The sequence below is a fragment of the Aspergillus vadensis genome (assembly GCF_003184925.1).
Source record: "Aspergillus vadensis CBS 113365 unplaced genomic scaffold BO88scaffold_2, whole genome shotgun sequence".
NCBI classification, from domain to species: Eukaryota; Fungi; Ascomycota; class Eurotiomycetes; order Eurotiales; family Aspergillaceae; genus Aspergillus; species Aspergillus vadensis.
In genome coordinates, this window is record NW_020292040.1 from 1872312 (window position 1) to 1891665 (window position 19354).

Below are 19354 nucleotides of genomic sequence, written 5' to 3' on the forward strand. Positions count from 1 at the left end.
ACCCAATCCCAACCCAAAATATTTCATAAACATAACAGACGCTCTAATCTAAGAAAGAATATTGGCATAGTGCCCTTGTTCAGCGTGAGGAAAAATAGGCCGGTTGCAAGGACATCAACATCGACATTAGCTTTTCAAACATTGCCGTCATAACGGTGTTACTCTTCTAGGCCTTGACGATCTTGCACACGAGATCCTGGCCGTCCACCGAGTCACCTTCCTTGACCAGCAAGCTGGAGACCTTGCCACTGTGGGGAGCAGAGATAACCATTTCCTATTGAATGTTAGCGGCCGATCATGGGTTTTGATTGATAGTTCTAGGGTTGCACATACCATCTTCATGGCGCTCAGAACGGCAATGGGGTCACCCTTCTTGACTTCCAAGCCGTCGTGGACACGGATCTCAACAACCACACCGCTCATAGGAGCACCGACCTGGCTGCTGTCACCCAGCTCGGCCTTGGGGCGGGCGGTGTTCTCGACGGACGCCTTCTTGTCGTCCACACTAACCTGACGAACCTCACCGTTGACTTCGTAGAAGACTTCGCGCTGACCGGTCTGCTCGGAGAGGGGACCGATGGCCAACAGCTTCAGGATCAGCACCTTACCCTTCTCCAGCTCGACGTGGAATTCCTCGCCGATCTCGGGCTTGGCCAAGAAGTAACGCGTAGGCAGGACGGAAAGATCACCAAACTTGGCGACAAACTTCTTGTAGTCCTCGAAGACCTTGGGGTACATGGCATAGCTGGCCACGTCGTACTCGGTGGCAGCGCCATAGTTCTCCCGGATCTGGCTCTTGATCTTGGCCAGGTCAAGGGGCTCAAGGTACAGACCAGGGCGCTTGTCGAGCTTGCGACGGTCACGCAGAGCGCGAGAGCGCAGAGGCTCGGGGAATCCACCGTAGGGCTGGCCCATGAGACCCTCGAGGAACTCCAGCACGGAACCGGGGAAGTCAAGCTCGCCAGCGCGGGCAATCACATCTTCAGCGGTCAACTTGTTCGAGACCATGAACTGAGCCAAGTCACCGACGACCTTGGAAGTGGGAGTGACCTTGACGACATCGCCCAAAAGATCGTTGGCAGACTCGTAGGCCTTCTTCGTCTCCGCCCACTGCTGGCCCAGACCAAGCTGGCTGGCTTGGAAGATCAGGTTGGTCAACTGACCACCGGGGATCTCGTGCTCGTAGACCTCGGGGTCGGGACCGGTCAGACCCGCCTCGAAGGGCGAGTACAGGAGACGCAGCTGGGCCCAGTAGGTGTCAAGGGCGCGCACCTGGGACGAGTTGAGGCCAGGGTCGTGCTCGGTTTCCTCGAGGGAAGCGAGGATAGCACCAATGCTGGGCTGGGAGGTCATGCCGGAAAGACTGTCCGTGGCAGCATCAACGGCATCAGCACCGGCCTGGGCGCAAGCAATCATAGAAGCCACACCGGTACCAGCGGAGTCGTGGGTGTGCACGTGGATGGGAAGGTCGGGGTAGCGCTCGCGGATGGAGCCGATCAGCAGACGAGCAGCCTGGGGCTTGAGCACACCAGCCATGTCCTTGATACCCAAGACGTGGGGCTTGAACTGAACCACCTTGTCGACAAGGTCGAGGTAGTAAGGCAGGTTGTACTTCTTGCTGGGGTTGAGCATGTCACCACTGTAGCAAATAGTAGCCTCAACAACACCCTCAGCAGCGTGAACAGCCTTAATACCGACCTCGAGCTGGTCAACGTCGTTGAGAGCATCGAAGACACGGAAGATGTCAACACCGCACTTCTTGGCCTGCTTACAGAAGTGGTAGATGGCGTTGTCGGGGAGGGAAGAGTAGGCAACACCGTTGGCACCACGGAGCAACATCTGGAAGGGGATGTTGGGAACGGCCTTGCGCAGCTTGCGAAGACGGTCCCAGGGGTCCTCGTACAGGAAGCGCATGGCGACATCGAAGGTGGCACCACCCCAGCATTCCAAACTGTAGGCGTTGGCGAGGGCGTGGCTAGTCTCGTGGGCGATGTTCAGGAGGTCAATGGTACGCACACGAGTGGCCAGCAGCGACTGGTGGGCGTCACGCCAGGTAGTATCCATGATCAAGCAGCCCTTGTTGGCACGCACAGCGCGGGCGAAAGCCTCGGGGCCCTCGCTGTCCAAGATCTGCTTCCATCCCTTGGTAGCGGGGACAGAGACGTCGAGGGGCTTGCCGGCAGCGTCATGCAGGATGGGCTTGATGATATCGCCCTTGAGCTTGGGCTCGCCGATCTGGCCCTTGATGCTGCTGCCGTTGACAGCCACATCACCCAGGTAAGCCAGCAGCTTCTGGGCACGGTTCTGGCTGCCGACGAGGGCGAACAGCTCGGGAGTGTCATCAATGAACGTGGTCCAGCAAGTACCGTCAACGAAGACAGGGTGACTCAGAAGAGAAGTGAGGAAAGGAATGTTGGTCTTGACACCACGGATACGGAACTCGACCAAGGCACGAACGACCTTGCGGCGGGCGATCTCGTAGGTGGAACCACGGCAGGTACACTTGACCAGCATGGAGTCGTAGTGAGGGGTGATGATGGCACCGGCGAAACCGTTTCCACCATCCAGACGGACACCGTTACCACCGGCAGAGCGGTAGACCTCGATCTTACCAGTGTCGGGGGAGAAGCCCTTGGAGGGGTCCTCGGTGGTGATACGGCACTGAATAGCGAATCCACGAGTGGAGATGCGGTCCTGGGTCAGGCCCAGCTGTTCCAGGGTAGCACCAGCCGCAATCTGGATCTGAGCAGCAACGATATCAATGCCCGTGATCTCTTCGGTGATAGTGTGCTCGACCTGGATACGGGGGTTGATCTCAATGAAGTAGTAGCGGTTCTGCTGGTCGACCAGGAACTCTGCAGTACCGGCGTTGCGGTAATTGACCGACTTGGCCAGCTTGACGGCATCAGCCAGGATGCGGTCACGGACATCGGCAGGCAGATCCTTGGCCGGGGCAATCTCAACGACCTTCTGGTGACGACGCTGGACGGAGCAGTCACGCTCGAACAGGTGGACGACGTTGCCGTGGTTGTCACCCAGCAGCTGGACTTCAATGTGCTTGGGGCGGTCGAGGAAACGTTCAACGAAGACGGTGCCGTTGCCAAAGGCAGAGCGGGCCTCGGAGGTGGCACGCTCGAAGGAGTCACGCAGTTCGGCCTGGTCGCGGACGACACGCATACCACGACCACCACCACCGAAGGCGGCCTTGATAATGATGGGGAAGCCGTAGGTGTCGGTGAAGGCCTTGACCTCCTCGTAGCGCTCGACAGGGCCCGGGGTACCGGGCACGACGGGCACGTCGCAGCGGATAGCCAGCTGACGGGCGGAGACCTTGTCACCAAGGCTCTCAATGGTCTGGGGGGTAGGGCCGACGAAAACCATGCCGTTCTGCTCCACCTTGCGGGCAAACTCGGCGTTCTCGGACAGGAAACCATAACCCGGGTGGATCAGGTGCACACCATGCTCAAGAGCAATCTTGACGATCTCATCAATGGCCAAGTAGGCCCCGACCGGTGTATATTGACCGCGCTTGCCAATCATGTAGGCCTCATCGGCCTTCTGACGGTGCATGGAGAGACGGTCCTCATGGGAGTAGACGGCGACAGTCTGCAGGGACAGCTCGTGGGCCGTCCGGAAGATACGAATGGGGATTTCACCACGGTTGGCAACAAGGATCTTCTGGAACTGCATGATGGCCGAATTGGCACGCAGACGGGTGTGGACAGAGTCCCTGTGCTGGTCATGGTGGTCATCGATGAACTCGGTGTCATCGACCGCCTCCTCGGGCTGACGGGGAGCAGCCATGGCGGGCGGGGTATGTGTGTTTGTTGATAAGGATGGATAAGGGTGGGAGGGGGAGGGTGGGGAGCTAGAGTATAGGAAGGGAAGATGGAGAGCTATTCAGAGGAGATCTAGATGGGAGAGAGAAGGCACAGGGAGCTGGGGATGAAGGGAAATATAGTATACGAGTTAGCCGAATGATCCAATGATGCTCGGAAGAAAAAAAAGCAAGCCAGAAAACGGAGCAGTGATACGTTGGCGTGAGTCACCTGGGGAGAAGGTGCTTCCGGGGAAGAAAAAGGCCCGGTTTCGGAACGGGAAAGCGTGGGAGAGCGCGGGGAAATCGTGGGAGGATTAGGGAACTCAATTGGAGGGATCCGGCGACTTACCCGACGGGAAGAGGAGGAGGAGGAGGAGGGGAAGGACCTCAAGAGGATGATGAGCGTGAGGAGGGAGAGAGAGATGGACAGAGAGGAATGAGATGAGAAAGTTGGGAGGAAGAAGAGGGGAGGGAGGAGGAGAGGAGGGCATAGAAGTACTTGGGGATGATGACCCTCATCCAGCGGCAGCCCGGCAAGCCAAAGCAGAGGAGCGGAGGGGCAGGTCAGCGCAAGGCGGAGGAGGGGATCCCGGACGGGCGATGACGCTGCGGCACGATTGGCAGGCGGTACTGTAATCAGATTACACCGCTGGGCCCTGGACGGTAAGCTATCGCCATAGTAAAGTGGCTCCAGTCCAGAGCACAGTTGGTAATTTCATTACGGCGCTAGTGGACGCCCCCCCAGAAGCTCGACCTTCACCGGCACACCGGGCTGCAGCATGTGGGATGGTGACCCATGGAATGTCATGCTCGGCCTGTCTGTCTGGCTCTGTCCATTTGACTTCTGTTCTTTTTTGCTTCTCTTGGGTAGGGTTGCAGTGCCTCCGTTCGTCCGGATTCATTGGCTGTCAGAGAGATTACAGTTTGGTGGGGGTTGTCGTCCATTCGCAGTGGGATCATCGCCATGGACGCTCGGTCAATGGATAGTTTCCCGCGTGAATACCTGGCGGCAATGATGGCTTTTCTTACGTCTGCACGCTATGTAGCTTAGCTACCATTCACACTCTCTCGCTCCAGCATCACTCTCACATCTATACCGAAAATGCATCGGGTAGTTCAGGCGTCGCGTTCTCTTCCTTACCTCGGGTGCTCGGGCTAATTCATGCCTGCCAGAGCTCATGGAGCGTTCCAAGCTCGGGAAAGACGTTTCGTCAAGGTTACCTAGCAACATCGGCCTCTCCTGCCCTGATATCATGTATCCGTCTGTAAACGAACCAAAACCCAGACCTTCCCCACCGTATCTCCGGCGATAGGCGACGGGGATCTTCATCCAGAAGCTGGCAAGAATCATCCGAGCGAGAGCACGCCAGCCCCCCAGCCAGTTCAGCCCGGTGTACGTACTTTGTGACCGAGCCATGCATCGTGCCCTCTTTGCACCGATTCAGCCCTCAACCAAATTGCATCTATCAGCTTGGCAGTTGCTGCGATCGTCGCACAATGGGCCATCGATGCGAGGCGCTTCGGTGGATGGTAAGTCCGGGCCAAGCTCATAATTTTTTTATTATGATTTTACTAAACGATCCCCCTCCCCAAACGTTCCTATGATCTACCTCGGCCAAGCTGGAACTATTTGCATCCCGCCTGTGCCTAGTAGTTTAGATAACGAGACAAAAACGCACGTCGGCTATGTAGACTAGCTGTTCTTTGTCCGCTCATCTGGGGAGGCACTTTCCCCATCGAGTAGGGGAAGGGATCAGATTACCCATATAAAAGTGAAACCACGCCGGAGTGGAAGGCCGATTCCATCGATAGCCTGGTTTCCACCGGTTCCCATGACCTGGCGTGCAGAAAATCCCACCCGCCGGGACAAGACTTGCCTTCCCTAAATCTCACACCGGGCCTCACATCTCCGGTTCTAGATCTACTTGGTATTGCCCCTGGTGTACCAGTCCCCTTGTCTGATCTGTATTTTCATCGGATAATTGGGATTATATGGGCATGTGATAAGAAAAAAAATATGCTCTTTTCGGCTCTTAGTGCCGAAAGATAGATTGCTACTGGTGGTATGACAATAATTCCGTAGTTAGTGCCAATGGTGAGAACCTACCCTCCTCCTGGGTTTTATTCTATCTGCTGCGTTCCTTCCTGGAAAAGTTGCGTAGTAATCAAGCGTTGTTAACAGGGCTGTATATATAACGTTGATTGCATCCACCCATCTCCGTTCCCCTCCTGCAGTGTTCCCCTGCCTCCTCCGTCTGTCCGTTACCCCGGGCTAAATCCTTATCGCTGCATCTCCCGTCCACGCAAATCCTCCGCCCGGGGTGTCACTGCTCCCTTACCTATCAACTCGGTTGTTCCTCCAATCCTGCATGGACGGGCTAAATTCTTTCCCTGGCTCCCTCTCCTCTACGCGCTTCCCTTCAACCGAATGCTTTTCTTTCGACTTAACCGGAGAGATGCTAGATTCTTAGATCGCTATTTCGTCTAGAAGACCCAGTGTAGTGGCTATGAACAGTATAAACGATGGCGTGCTCTGTCAGAATTGAGATATAGCTACTAGTAATTGGCGTCCTCGGCGAGGAGTTAACCCCCGTCTACGGCACCAACTGCCGAGATCTAGGCGTAGATCATTCGGTCGCCAATACCGAAGTGCCGACGTGTACTACGAGCCGAATGTCGAATCAAGATCGAACGTCAATTATAATTGAACTAAGTATGACAAAAGCCCGCGACCACCCGGAGGTCTGTAAACTGAATGCGCAGATTTTCAAGGCCTATGAAATACATCTAGTGGGGTGAAATAAAAGGTAGGATAGGCAACAAATCATGGACGAAACGTAAGGGATGAGAAGGAACATCAAGTAAAGGGGAGAGAAGCCCGGCCAGGTGGAACAGCAAGCCCATCAGCTGACGACGCTTTTACAGCTGTCAAGGCTCTACTGTCCTACCCAAGCCCAGCAGTAGATCATCCATCGCTCATGCTATACATACACGGGGCCAAATGAGGTTTCTTCAGAAGGGGATCCAAGGAGAGCGTGACTGACATGCGTCTAGAAAGGGCGGAAACCGGTAGCCTGCGGTGTGATTCCGTTAACCTGTCCAAACGCCATGGGGCTTGGCGCCGGCGCTGCCGGGCCCTGGGTCAACATCAACCGCGTGCCGCCCAGAATCGGGGTATTGTCCTCCTCCGTCTTCTGAGTCACTTCGCGCGACTTGCGTTCTTCGTTGTCCTTCTTCAACATCTCGATCGTGCGTGTCTGTTCGCACAAGAAATTGATCATGAAAGGCATGGTGAAGTCGTTAAGACCATGGCGCCACGAAAGCTCGAGAATAACGTCGGGCCGGATGAGATCGTAGCAGGCATACAGCATGCCAACGTAGCATTCGCGGCTGCCAATATCGACAAACTAGAAGCAGAGTCAGAACATATCCTTGAGTGCGATTAAATGGGAAAGAGATTTGACTCACGTAGCGAAGAAGGTCCTCGACAACATCCGACTTTCCGGAGATGGCGGAAGTCTCGATGGCATCCTTGTAAAGCTTGTCTTGCTTGGACAAGGAGATCGACTTCTCCCAGCGCTTGTTGTTGCGGTAAATGTTAGCTGCGATCTGGCGGAAGAAGATCAGATCATGCTTCTCCAACCGCTGGGCAAGTGCCACGGCATCGAAGTTATCGTAATTATCGACCGAGTCACGGAGAGTCTTGTAATCCTCCTCCTCGATCAACAAGTCGTTGATGGCATCGTTTACGGCCCTCTTGTTCTGAGTTTGGACATTGAGCAGGAACGGCTTGATCAGAGGAATGTTGTCCGAAGCCTGGAAAATCCGCACGACACGGTTGACATCAATTCGAGCAGTGAGCACCTGTAGCAAGTCGGTGAGGAGCAAAGGCTGTTCTTGCAGATAGAAGTTGAGCGCACGGTAGTAGATCTCCAGGTTGGCCACCTTGACAATGATGTCCTTGAACGAGTGGTGCTCCCAGGCATCGGCAGCACGCTCCATCATTGCCAATGCAGCGTTGTCCCACTCATCATAGTGGCAGTACAAGAAGACCAGCTCCGGCCAGAGACTTGCGTCCTCGCAGGCGCGAATCATCTTAGGAATATTGATGCGAGACCAGAAGAGCTTGAGGTGTTCCATCACCCGGTCGGGGTGGTACTTAGAGAGGGCAATGCCCAATTCGGTGAACATGCCCATATGCGCCCGCTCCAGACCCAGGCCAGCCTCCAGAACCGCAATGAGCTCGTCAAAGTAGCCATTGCGCTCATACTGGCGCACAAGATCCTGAAGCTCTTCCGCGTGAACGATCAGGTTGAGACCGCAAATTTGGGCAAGGCGGAACTCCTTCTTGTTAACACAAGCTTCGTTGACCTGCTTCCAAACCTTAACACTGTTGGCTTTGCGTGCGCATTCCACGGCTGCCTGGTAATCTTCCAGGTGCACCAAGGTCGTTGCCAATTTGGCCCAGTTGGAAATGCTGGTGTAGAAAATCTTGGCAGCCTGGTGGTAGCCTTCTTCATAAGCCTTGTCACCGGAAGCCTCGACATCTGCAACGTTGGTCGTCCGCAGGAAATCCTCGAGCTCCGAAAGCTGATCGAGACGGGCGTAACAGAAAGCAAGACCCGTGTCAATGGCAGGCTCACGCAAGGTCTTACGGGCCATCTTGAGATACTTGACGAGGTCTTCATCCTTGCCAGCATGCGTAGCCGTTTCGATGACCTCGTTGTAGTTCGAGGGATCGCCGGCACGGATATAGGACTCGATGGAGTCGGACACCCGAAGACCATCCAGCTGGGCCTTGGCAACCTTGCTCCACACCTCCGGTAGCTCGACACGCTCCGCAAATTCTTGCGCGCGGTCAATGCTAACAATGTTCTCGACCAAGACGTTGACAGCGGCAATGAAGTTGTTCACCTTCTTGTAGATCTCAAACGCCTCCTCGTAAAGACCGACCGAAATGCACATCTCGGCGATTTCATCGGGGCTGAACTCGTTGAGCTGATGGATGTAATCCATCAAGCGTCCCTTATCAGCCTTGGCAGCTGTGAGCATGAGCAAGTTCTGCAGACTGCCGTTGTCGCTGAAAGGAGAGGGCTCGAGAATGATCTTCTCAAGCAACTCGATCAGCTCGCCGGGCAGATCAGCTTCGAGGAAAGCCTTGACAGCGATGGACACTTTGTCGGGCTCAGTCGACTCAGGCACAGCGGTCGCAATGACCTGGTCGACAAGTGAACGCCGATGCATGTTGTTCTCGCTGAGAACGAAGGACCAGATCTCCGAATCAGCTCTCTCCACGAGGTAGCGTGCCTGGGCACGGTACATAGCGTTCTCATTGGTGATATTGATCAGTTCGAGATCATTCTGTCCCTTCCGGTAGGCAATGTATGCCAGGTTCGGGTCACGCTTCTCGCAGTACTTTCCAACGGTGAGAGTGTCGTAGAGATCGTTCTCCTTGAGGAACTTCTCGGGATTGTTGTTGCTATCAATATAGATCTTCGCGAGAGCGTTGTAGACGGCCTGCTGCTGGTTACCCGTAGCAAGAGTAGCCTCAAGGAAGGGCAACAGCAACTTGAGCCTATTTCTGCTCTCCACCTCTGAAACGAGTTCATCAATAGGGATCACCGATGGATCAACAGTAGAGAGGAGATTCTTGATGATGCTCTCTTCGCAATCAACGTCTAGCAGGCCACCAATGACAGCGGGAGCACGCGATGGGTTAACACGCTGTACGTACACCTCGATGGACTTGTACTGTTGGTTCTGGTACAGATAAAGGACCAAATCATGAATGAAGTTGAAACGGTCACACACGATGATCAGCGGCAGTTGCTCCGTCAGCTTGGCCTCCTTGAGGAAGTTCTTGACCTTATCCGGATTGTAGTAGTTGCTCTCACGGCAAATCCGTTCAACTTCAGTGATCTGGCCCATGGCGGTGGCGGCCTCAATGTACTTGAAGTGGACCTCAGGGTCTTCGCTAAGGTTGACAATGCTGCCGAGGTAATAGTAGAGACCTTCAGCAGTGCGGTACTTCTCGAGCAGGCTGATTAGTTGCTGGGGCCCCAACAAGTCAGAGAACTTGGTGCAGATCTGAACGACCGCTTGCAAGTTCTGGCGAATGTTAACCTGCAACATTGTGTCCATGCAATCAAGAGTCTGCTCAACCGAGAGACGACCGAAATATTCCATCAACCACTCAGGGCTCAGCTTGTCGGTGCGGACAATATTACGCTTGATGGCCACGGGGTCGTCGGTGTTCTCAAGTGCACGTTGGATGAGGCCTGCATTCTCGCAAAGCTGAGAGATACGAGGGCGGTCGTAGTGGGTGAAGATCTCGTTGCCAAGGATGGCATCGGCGACCTGAGGGGCATTGACAAGGTTCATCTCGAGCAAGCGTGTCTGCAGGTGACCATGTTCAGGCTTGTTATCCTTCAGAGCATCCAGTAGGAATGAAGTGGCCTGCTGGATCATGTTCTGGGACAAGAAGACATCTACGACGCGGTCCAGGTCGATGAGAGCACCAGACTCCTCGTTGGCAAGCTGAGTAGCAAACTCAGCACCCTTCTCCGGATTCACACGAACAATGTGTTGCAGGAGCTGAGTGTAATCCGGCTGGTATCCAACCTGTTTCGAATAGCTGAGAATCTTGTCAAACTGACCCGTCTCTGCGAAGCCGGCAATAACCTTGTGAGGAACATTGGCCTGCAAGTAAATAGCCAGGGCGGTGTTCATATCGTAAGGTCGAACAATATCACCCAGTTCCTCGGATCCTTCGAGCTTGTTTTCGCGCATCCACTTCTCAAGAAGGTGCTTCCTGTTCTGTTGCAAAACGGGACGGACGAGCTCAACACTCTCATACTTGTTCAAAGAGCCCTTATCCAAAAGCATTCCGAAGTACTGGAGGATGACGGACATCCCCTGTCCGGTCTGGGGAGCATTCTTGAAGCGGTTGATGGTCTCCGGGGTACGCAAAAAGCCACGGGGCGAGTTTGCGGCAATCTTGGCGGCTTCAGAGTAGTTGCCTTGTGTAATGAGGTTGTCGAACTGCTGCTGGTACAGATGATCCGCACCAGGAAGTCCCGCCTTCGAAGCAAGCTTCACTGCGAGACCAGACATGGCCGGGTTCTCCATCAGGTACTGGACGATAGTATTCTCATCGACACTGACAGACAGAACTTGACCCTTGCGGTTCACGCCGACCAGACCAGCAGAATCGGAATCGGGAGCGGTAGTGAATATCGTTTCGCTGGAGATACGGTTCATAAAGATGCAAGTGCCGGTCTCGAGGTCGTAGAGGTGAATGAAGCCATACTTGGTGACCAGATACACAATGTCATACTTCCTGGAAACCTGCATAGCAACTGGGAAATCATTCACCGCCTCCTGGGGGAAGTATACCTCCACGGCCTTCTTCTGGAACCTCGGGTTCGGCTCTTGGTGGTCAATTTCAGCAATCTGCAATTTAGCACCGGTCTGTGTTCGAACAGCGAAGGTAAAAAGCTTGTGTTCGAGGGGAGATCCCTCGACACGGATCGAGGCGAAAGCAGCTGCGTGACCCTCGATGAACTGAGAGATACCACGGTCTTTGGAGTACAACTGCATTGATCCCACCACACGGCCTCCCTGCGAGCTGATTCCGACTACCACCATCCACTTCTCGTCATCATTAACACGGTAGTTGATAATTTGACAACCCTGGAAGCAAGAAAGCGTTAGTATGGATGAAAATTCTCCCAATACCCGGCGATTTTGGTTATACGTACACTGAGGTTAGGAAGCCTATCAAAGACCTTCTGAGGGTTAGTCTGGGTAGGGTCGAAGACATCCCAGTGGAAGACAGAGCTCTCTGTCACCAAGCCCAGGCACTTCTCATTGAACCATTTCCAGTACACAACATCCTCGTTCATGACCGATGACTTTAGCTTCTGCTTCGCCGTCAGGTCGAAGATCTGGATCGTGCGCCCTTGGGCCTTGAGAGCAATGATGTTACGGTTCCAGTGCATGATAGCACTATCCGCATTGATTGGGCGCTTGATGACTTCATTGTTGTTTTTCAGGTTAATGATGATAACTTGCGGCTTGTCCTCCTCAGTGAGCTTTTGCCGGACACACACGAAGTTGTCTGATTCTAGGGTCTGTACGGAAGCGACACGATCATTAGCGCTATTACGTCGAAACTGAAGATGGGGTGAAAGAGTATAGAGAGGCACTACTCACACATGAGTTGAATCCAATCGATGCCGGCTAAAATGAATAAGACGTAAGTGAGCTGTTCCTCTACAGGAGGGGACAAGCGGGCGCGTCCCCGAGTTGGGCGTGAAGGCCATCGCCCGATTGAGCGTCAACACATACCGCAATTTCAGCATTCGTGAGCTAAAGAAGATGAAGATACAATGGTCAGTTCCTATATTGCAGGCGATTCGAAGACTAAGTGTTGATGAGACTCACATTAAGAAGCTCCGTAAACTTGATCGGTAGAGGAGCCATATTTACTTAAGGCCGCAGGACGACCTCATCCACCCAACAAAACGCCACGCAAAAGATTCCGCCGGATAGCAAAGGAAAGGAGAAGGAGAACAAGAAATTGAGGGTATGAGTAAGAGAAGAGAAGGCGAGAGAGGGAAGGAGAAGGTAAAGTACGTCAAATAGGGATTAGGGAATGGGAAGGCGAGACTGGGGAAGCGGAAAGTGACCTCAGGAGGCCGGCGCGGGCGACGTTGCTGAGGTGTCGCTTATGGGGCTCTCGTCACGTGCAGCCACCAGGGGTACCAGCCGGTGCCTGGGCCCAACGGGTTTGTTTGAGACGGTCTGTGAAGTGAGAAACTCTCAGTGGCGTTATATTTAGATTGAGACTAAGGTCGGCTGGAAGATCGATGCGTTTGTTCGGTGTCTGGTGGGTGCTTGCTTTTTTTCTCCGAGCTGTACACGTGGGGGCATCGAGCCTTGACTTGTATACAGGTGGCCTTCTCTACCATTCTATAGGGAGCGTGATATATGGCAGGTTATGAAGGCAATCACTACTTTCCCTGGGAATTGAAATATATGAGAATTAACTCAGTAGGCTTGCTCACTTGAATTTAATATGAGCTGCATGCATACATACATACGTGGGTGGACATCGATTTCACATTGCTTGCCCTTTCTCCAATTCTAGACAAAGGGGCGTTCCGTATAGAAAACCGCCATTGGTGTTAGTCTTTCCTGACTGATCACTTCCTAAACTAATATTCATCATATTATTCACGGCATCAACCAGGCCAAATATATAAAGATCGGTGTTACCCGGCAGTGAAAGAAACAGCCAATTCTATTCTCTCACACGTACAATCTCCCACCATTCCTGACTTCATACGGGCTTCATCTATTGCCTCGTCTACTCAATCACTTTCCAGCGTGGCACAGGGCGTTAAGCTTAATGGTTTAGGTAATCGGGCAAGGAATTGAGCTCTTTGTGAACAAATCTGGTCATGGCCCGCTTGTCTGTAGGCTTCTATCGGCTTTGATATGACTTCAATTGTAGCTGTTCCTAACATATATGTTTCGCCTTCAGGACAGAAGGCTAATATGAAATCTGTGAATAACTTTATTTTACAGAGCAATGATACAATTAATTAACAGCAGAGCTAGTAAAAAAAAATCAATCCATCTGGCCGATGAAATATTGCGGGCAAATCCATGTAGGCTGACAGTTGTTTGGTATAAATCACTTTGTTGGTATGTCGGCGGTACGTACCGTGTATTCTAAACCTCCGGATACTCCGACACCCACACAATGACGTCAGGTATAGTGACACCGGGCACTTGGTATTCCACTACTCCAGGGTGATTAAGACTTACGCCAGGACGTCTATCTGCTCTGGACGAGTGTATGAGCTTGACCAAAAATACATTATAGTCATAGAACCTCAATTCTATGTTTGTGTAATATCATTCGGCCAATTGAACTTGCGGCCCATCAATCTTTCACATTCTGGTCAAAATATATAAACGAAGTCTACCATCCACTACTACCAACTTCAAACTTGCATAGTAATCTTCACCAAAACTGATAAAGCGAACATCAACATAGAATCTCACCTCACTGATATTGACCATAAACTACCAGCTACTACAACCTCCACATTCACTCCAATACTTGAGTAAAAATCCGATAAAGCAAGGAGACCGACTCTGGGGAACCGAATGAGCCGGGTACCTACATCGGCACATCCTAGCAGGCAAGGAGTCCACTAATACCATGCTAATTGAAGTTAAAACACGTCAAATTCAAAGTGAGACACGGCATCCAAGTTACATACCCTAGTTCCATAATGCATCATGCACCGATTTGCATTCGCCATCTAGCTAGATATGCAATGACGCGTCACTTGATTGTTGCTATTTTCAGTAACCCACTGTCTACAACATCATATGTATCTGGTGCGTAAACTTTTTTTGATCATTTCTAGACTATGATATGGACTGCAGATTGAACCCAATGCTACGCCGGACTACTATTACAGACGCCGTAGTGCTTTGCGACATTCTTGCCGTTTTATTTGCAGGGCGGGCTTTCTGATCCGCACCCGTCAAGCCGAGTCACTTGAAGTCACTTTTGATTGGGATATCGCTACTACAGGCTTATCTCCTCTGGTAAAAGACGTAGGTATAAAAATTCATGAAGAAGACACAAGCGTTATCATGCAACTAGCTTTAACATAAACCCTGGTCATGAAACAGGATAATACATCGCTTAGTGGTGGAACAAGCGAGTGCCCTGCTCAACGAACACAATGCCAAGCTTCTCCGAAGTCTCGAAGACGGCACTGTCGTTCTGGCTACCGCTGGGGGCGGCGATGTACTTGACACCGGAGCGGGCAGCACGGAAGACGTTGTCAATGAAGGGGAACTGTGTCATTGAGGTCAGTAAGCGTCATGCATAGTATTGGAAGCAGACTTACGAAAGCATCCGAGGAGACAACAACGTCTCCCAGGTGCTTGAGCCAAGCGTCGCGCTCTTCCTGGGTGAAGGGAGCGGGAACTTCCTCGAAGACACGCTCGTACTCGGCCTTCTCAGCCTCGGTACGAGGGGTCTGTCCGGAGCAGAGCAGGTCAATGGCGTTGCTCTTGTCGGGGCGCTTGGTGCCCTGCTTCCACTTGATGTTGAGCACGCGGTCGTGGAAGCGCATCCACCAGTTGTCTGCCTTGTCACCGGCCAGACGGGTGCAGTGGATACGGCTCTGCTGGCCAGCACCGAGACCGACAATTTGGCCATTCAGGGCGTAGCACACAGAGTTCGACTGAGTGTACTTTAGGGCGATGGTTGCCACGGTAAGGTCCCGCAGAGCACTCTCGGGAAGAGCCTTCAGATCCTTGGGGGTGATGACGGTGTTGAAGGTCTTCTGGGGGGTGATCACAATGTCGTTGCGGTGCTGGGTGAGCTGAACACCGTACAGAGTACGGGTCTCCTCCGCAGCAGGCACATAGTTCTCATCCATTTGCAGGACAAGGTACTTGCCACCCTTCTTCTTGGAAAGGATCTGCAGAGCCTCAGGGGTGTAGCCGGCGGCGATGACACCGTCGGAGACCTCGCGGGAGATGATCTTAGCAGTGGGGACGTCAACAACGTCGCTGAGGGCGAGAATGTCACCGAAGCTGGACATACGGTCGGCACCACGGGCACGAGCGTAGGCCTGAGCCAGACCGGAAGACTCAATGCCAGCAATGTCATCGACCATGTAGACCTTACGCTCCTTCTCGCTCAAGGGCACACCGACGGCAGCACCGGCCGGCGACACGTGCTTGAAGCTGGCGGCAGCCGGGAGGCCGAGGGCCTGCTTGAGTTCCTTGACGAGAGCCCAAGCGTTGAGAGCATCAAGCAGGTTGACGTAGCCAGGGGCTCCGTTCAGGGCCTTGAAAGGAAGCTTGCCTTGAGTCATGAAAGCAGAAGCGGGCTTCTGGTGGGGGTTGGTGCCGTAGCGGAGAGCCATGTACTGCTCGCCGTTGCCTGCATACTGCTTGCGGAAGAAACCGGAGATAGCAGTGTCGTAGTCGGCGGTGTGCTCAAAAGCCTTGAGAGCGTAGGACTTACGGCTGGCGTCGGTAATCTCACCAGCTTCCAGCTCCTTGAGGAATTCAGGGTAGTCCTGGGGGTCCGAGAGGATGGTAACGCGGGAGTGGTTCTTGGCAGCAGCACGGAGGAGGGTGACTCCGCCAATGTCGATCTCCTCAACAGCCTCCTCAATGGTGACGTTCACCTTGTTGACGGTCTCCTTGAAGGGGTACAGGTTGCAGACCACGAAGTCCACCTTGGCAATGTTCTGGTCGGCCAGATCCTTCTCGTCAGACTCGATATCACGGGCAAGGATACCACCGTGGACAGCGGGGTGAAGAGTCTTGACACGGCCACCGAGCATCTCCGGGGCATGGGTGATGGCGGAGACATCTCTGATCGACCATCAGTTTTGAGGTCTTGAGAGACCCAGTCATGACCATAGCAATATGGTGACTCACTCAACGGGGAATCCCGCCTCCCGAATCAATCTCGCGGTACCACCAGAGGCGAGCAACCGGACGTTGTGCTTGACGAGGCCCTTGGCCAGGTCAAGCAGTCCAGTCTTGTCGTAGACGGAAAGGATGGCTATAGATGGGATTTGAAGAATGCAATTAGCCCCAGATACTCTGGATTCTCGCAAGTAACAGAAATGCCAAATTGTGGGGACAGGTATCGGACCAAGTCCACTACTTGACAGGTCTCGAAAAGTACCCGATCAAGAAAAAGAATTGAAGACGGGAGACGAGATGTATCAATTGACTTACCTGACTTTTGTTGAGACATCCTGAGATACTGACAGTGAAGAGGTCACTAGAGCAGAGAAGCACAGAGTCAGGAATGATGAAGAGGGAAAAATTGTTCAGGTCGAATAAAAAGGGCCCCCCCACAGCCCCTCCGGGACGATCAACTGGGAGCTCCGCACACAGAGCACGAGCAACATCAAGAACAAGGCAAAGAAAACGTAAGGTACGTACCTGATAAATGAGAGGAAATTTGGGGAATATAGTGGCCTCCAGGTTTGTTATATTATCGTCGAGACCAGGCGTTGATCAATGGCAGAGATAATATAACTGTACCTTTGCGACTGATCACAGGCAATGTCGATTGAAGTTCCCTCAATTTCTCCTCGATGTCCCGCCGCGGGGTTCTTCGCCGCTTTCGGACCTGGCGGGTGACCAAGATACTATCGATTACTAACCGCCATCTGTCGTAGCTCCAAACCCGCGGGAAAGACGCCAGACGGACCTGCGGCAGGCGCTTACCATATTAGGCTTAGCGTTGACATCGGCTATTTATGCATAATGTTCTTAGTAATATAAAGTAAAGCACAAGGAAAAATCACATTTAGTCACATGATCTACGCACGGGCCACAAACATTCCACTACAAAAGCCTTGCTCGGCCGCTTCGCTTTGAATTTTTTTTCTTTTCTTCTACATGAACAACGCAAAATCAACATTCTTCAAAAAGCGTTCCTGCGAGGATATCTTTCCCTAAGGGGTCTGTATAGCCGATGAAGTACGGAAATCGTCATACAGAATGGAGAGAAACTGCCCCTGGCAGAGTATCGATCTTGGGTGCAGTGTCTGACTTGAACATACGTTCGGTGGAAGGGACTGCAATGATTGATTCTACAATCTCTGTTTATTATCTAGACTGGTCTATATTTTCTCACTTCGTGTAAACGGAGTTCGTAGTCGATTTTCATAATCTCGTCGCCATGGCTTTTGGCCCAACGGATCATCTATCTAGTAACAGACTTGTCTCTGAGAAACTGCACGTGGCCAAAGGAAGGAGAATTTCTGCATTAAGAAAGTGGAGTGCTAGGGTATACAAAAACCCCGGTATCAATTAAATGTTGGGATGAGAAGGGGTACAATCCTGCTCTCGCGTCACTTTAGCGACTCGCGCTGGGCTCCAATCGCAAGCTGCCGGCCAATGTTTCCAAAGCAGACGCATGCGCAGAAAAGAACGCTGGCTACCCAGGTCCTTACTGCTATGCTTTCCTGCGACATCTCAACGGCCAGCCCATATCCCCATCCGGTGACGTCGAATTTGCTTGCTGCAAAGGCTGAAGTTTCTGCAGACGGAATCAAGTCAGGCTTGAGTCCCAATATTATTCCCATACCGGCCAATCCAACAACGGTCGACAAAACGAAACCGGTGCGTGTGCGGTCGATGAGGTACCATAGTACGGGGTTCACGAGCGCGAGGGTCAGTGAGGCTTGAGTTGTAGATTCCCAGGGTAGTCGGCGCTGTAAGGAACAGAGCCGCATTAGTATTGGACCAATGAACGCTGGTTGCTAGATTTTTGCTTACCATTGCAAATGCAATTCCCACAAACGCGCCAACGCTGCGAACCACTGAAACCCAGGAGAGAGTACGGTCTGCAGTCTCGGGGTCGCTCGACCCTTTTGCCTGCTTAGGGCTGCCAACGATTTCATCTGAGAACTGGTCGAACCAAGGAAGAATGTTGCCCAAAACGACGCCGGCCACACCCCAGAAAGCAAGATACTGCCACGATCCGTAGTAGTGTGTATTCTCCAACTTCACCGGAGTGATCCAATGATTCTCATGCAAGTGAATTGTAATGACACCATAGACAACGCCAAAGCCCAAGAGGAAGGCGCTCTTCAGCGCCTGCGGAAGGATGACACCCCGAAACAGGCCGTGGCTAAGCCGTGATCGTGTCCGTTGAAGTTTGCCTGGAGCTGGAGCTGGAGCTTCAGGCTGGATTCTCGGGCTTCCTGATTGAGGCGTATGGGCTTCCGTCCCCCAGGGACTCGAGTCGTCACGAGAGCTGTCAAATGCAGTGGGAGAGTAAATGCCATACAGAGTCGAGGAGGTCAAGTTCATGATCGAAGCATTGCGGCTGACGCTGGTAGAGCCGGTATCTTTAGGGGCGAGCAGGTCTGGGTTGGAGGGTTCCACTGGAGTAGAGGGTTCTTCAGGCGTGAGATCGAACACACGTCGCGGACGCGGGCGAAGGATCGTAGGCTCGTCAGACATGCTAGGCGGGATGCTGGTTCCAGATATTCAGGGGGGATGAAGGGAGAGGGGAGCTATGGAAGAGAGAGCGAGAGGCGTGAAGGAGGCAGTGGTTATTTGACTCAGGCGCGGGAAATCTTCAACTCGACACTGTAATCAGATATCGTGATCCACCGGCTCCAGCAAGATCAGCCGTCAGCCCACCCGCGGTTAAATATCGGTAGGTCGACTTCTTTCGAACAATTGTCCTGTCTGCGTGAAGGAGCGTGGCCGAGGTGGGGGGAAGAAGGCGAGAGGAGAAGGGAAAGGCCAGAGCGTGCTGGAGCTGCAAGCACACAGACAGCCAAATGATAGTAAAGGGGAGGCTGGAGGCAGATCTGTTCGTGCCAGCGGCCTAGTGGAGCAACACTACTGGCAGTAACTGGGGGTGCAAGATTTGCGGCGGATCGGCAGAGAGCACTCTGAGGGGAAAAGGAATTGAGAACCACTGGGTGGGGAAAATGAATGGCAATTGCT

At 52.9% G+C, this 19354-nt stretch overlaps 4 protein-coding genes across 4 annotated transcripts; all 4 read right to left on the reverse strand.

Moving 5' to 3' along the window:
• Positions 1–143: 143 nt before the first annotated feature.
• Positions 144–3845, reverse strand: BO88DRAFT_401400 (pyruvate carboxylase). Its single transcript, XM_025705827.1, has one exon. The coding sequence runs from the start codon at positions 3802–3804 to the stop codon at positions 148–150; it is 3657 nt and encodes a 1218-aa protein (XP_025567625.1). The 5' UTR covers positions 3805–3845; the 3' UTR covers positions 144–147.
• Positions 3846–6405: 2560 nt separating this feature from the next.
• Positions 6406–12487, reverse strand: BO88DRAFT_357691 (clathrin heavy chain). The gene is made up of 6 exons (XM_025703771.1): positions 12266–12487; positions 12170–12190; positions 12035–12061; positions 11581–11952; positions 7289–11512; positions 6406–7227 (listed from the first exon to the last, which is right to left on the reverse strand). The coding sequence occupies exons 1-6, from the start codon at positions 12302–12304 to the stop codon at positions 6871–6873; spliced, it is 5040 nt and encodes a 1679-aa protein (XP_025567626.1). The 5' UTR covers positions 12305–12487; the 3' UTR covers positions 6406–6870.
• A 1917-nt stretch (positions 12488–14404) lies between these two features.
• On the reverse strand, positions 14405–16943 carry BO88DRAFT_401402 (phosphoribosylaminoimidazolecarboxamide formyltransferase/IMP cyclohydrolase). The gene is made up of 5 exons (XM_025705828.1): positions 16826–16943; positions 16616–16661; positions 16310–16436; positions 14758–16243; positions 14405–14705 (listed from the first exon to the last, which is right to left on the reverse strand). Exons 2-5 carry the CDS (start codon positions 16632–16634, stop codon positions 14550–14552), a joined length of 1788 nt encoding a protein of 595 aa, XP_025567627.1. The 5' UTR covers positions 16635–16661; positions 16826–16943; the 3' UTR covers positions 14405–14549.
• A 799-nt stretch (positions 16944–17742) lies between these two features.
• Positions 17743–18859, reverse strand: BO88DRAFT_411222 (INSIG family protein; the record flags this gene model as incomplete). The annotated part of the gene is made up of 2 exons (XM_025708031.1): positions 17743–18105; positions 18170–18859. The coding sequence occupies 2 exons, from the start codon at positions 18857–18859 to the stop codon at positions 17743–17745; spliced, it is 1053 nt and encodes a 350-aa protein (XP_025567628.1).
• Between the last annotated feature and the right edge of the window lie 495 nt (positions 18860–19354).

Coding starts and splice junctions, on each gene's coding strand:
- BO88DRAFT_401400 (XM_025705827.1), bottom strand. CDS start 3,804: ATGGCTGCTCCCCGTCAGCCCGAGGAGGCGGTCGATGACACCGAGTTC.
- BO88DRAFT_401402 (XM_025705828.1), bottom strand. Junction 16,244..16,309: donor GAGGCGGGATTCCCCGTTGA/GTGAGTCACCAT, acceptor ATGGTCGATCAG/AGATGTCTCCGCCATCACCC. Junction 14,706..14,757: donor TTGTCTCCTCGGATGCTTTC/GTAAGTCTGCTT, acceptor TCAATGACACAG/TTCCCCTTCATTGACAACGT.
- BO88DRAFT_357691 (XM_025703771.1), bottom strand. CDS start 12,304: ATGGCTCCTCTACCGATCAAGTTTACGGAGCTTCTTAAT. Junction 12,062..12,169: donor TCACGAATGCTGAAATTGCG/GTATGTGTTGAC, acceptor TATTCATTTTAG/CCGGCATCGATTGGATTCAA. Junction 7,228..7,288: donor TCGAGGACCTTCTTCGCTAC/GTGAGTCAAATC, acceptor CTCTGCTTCTAG/TTTGTCGATATTGGCAGCCG.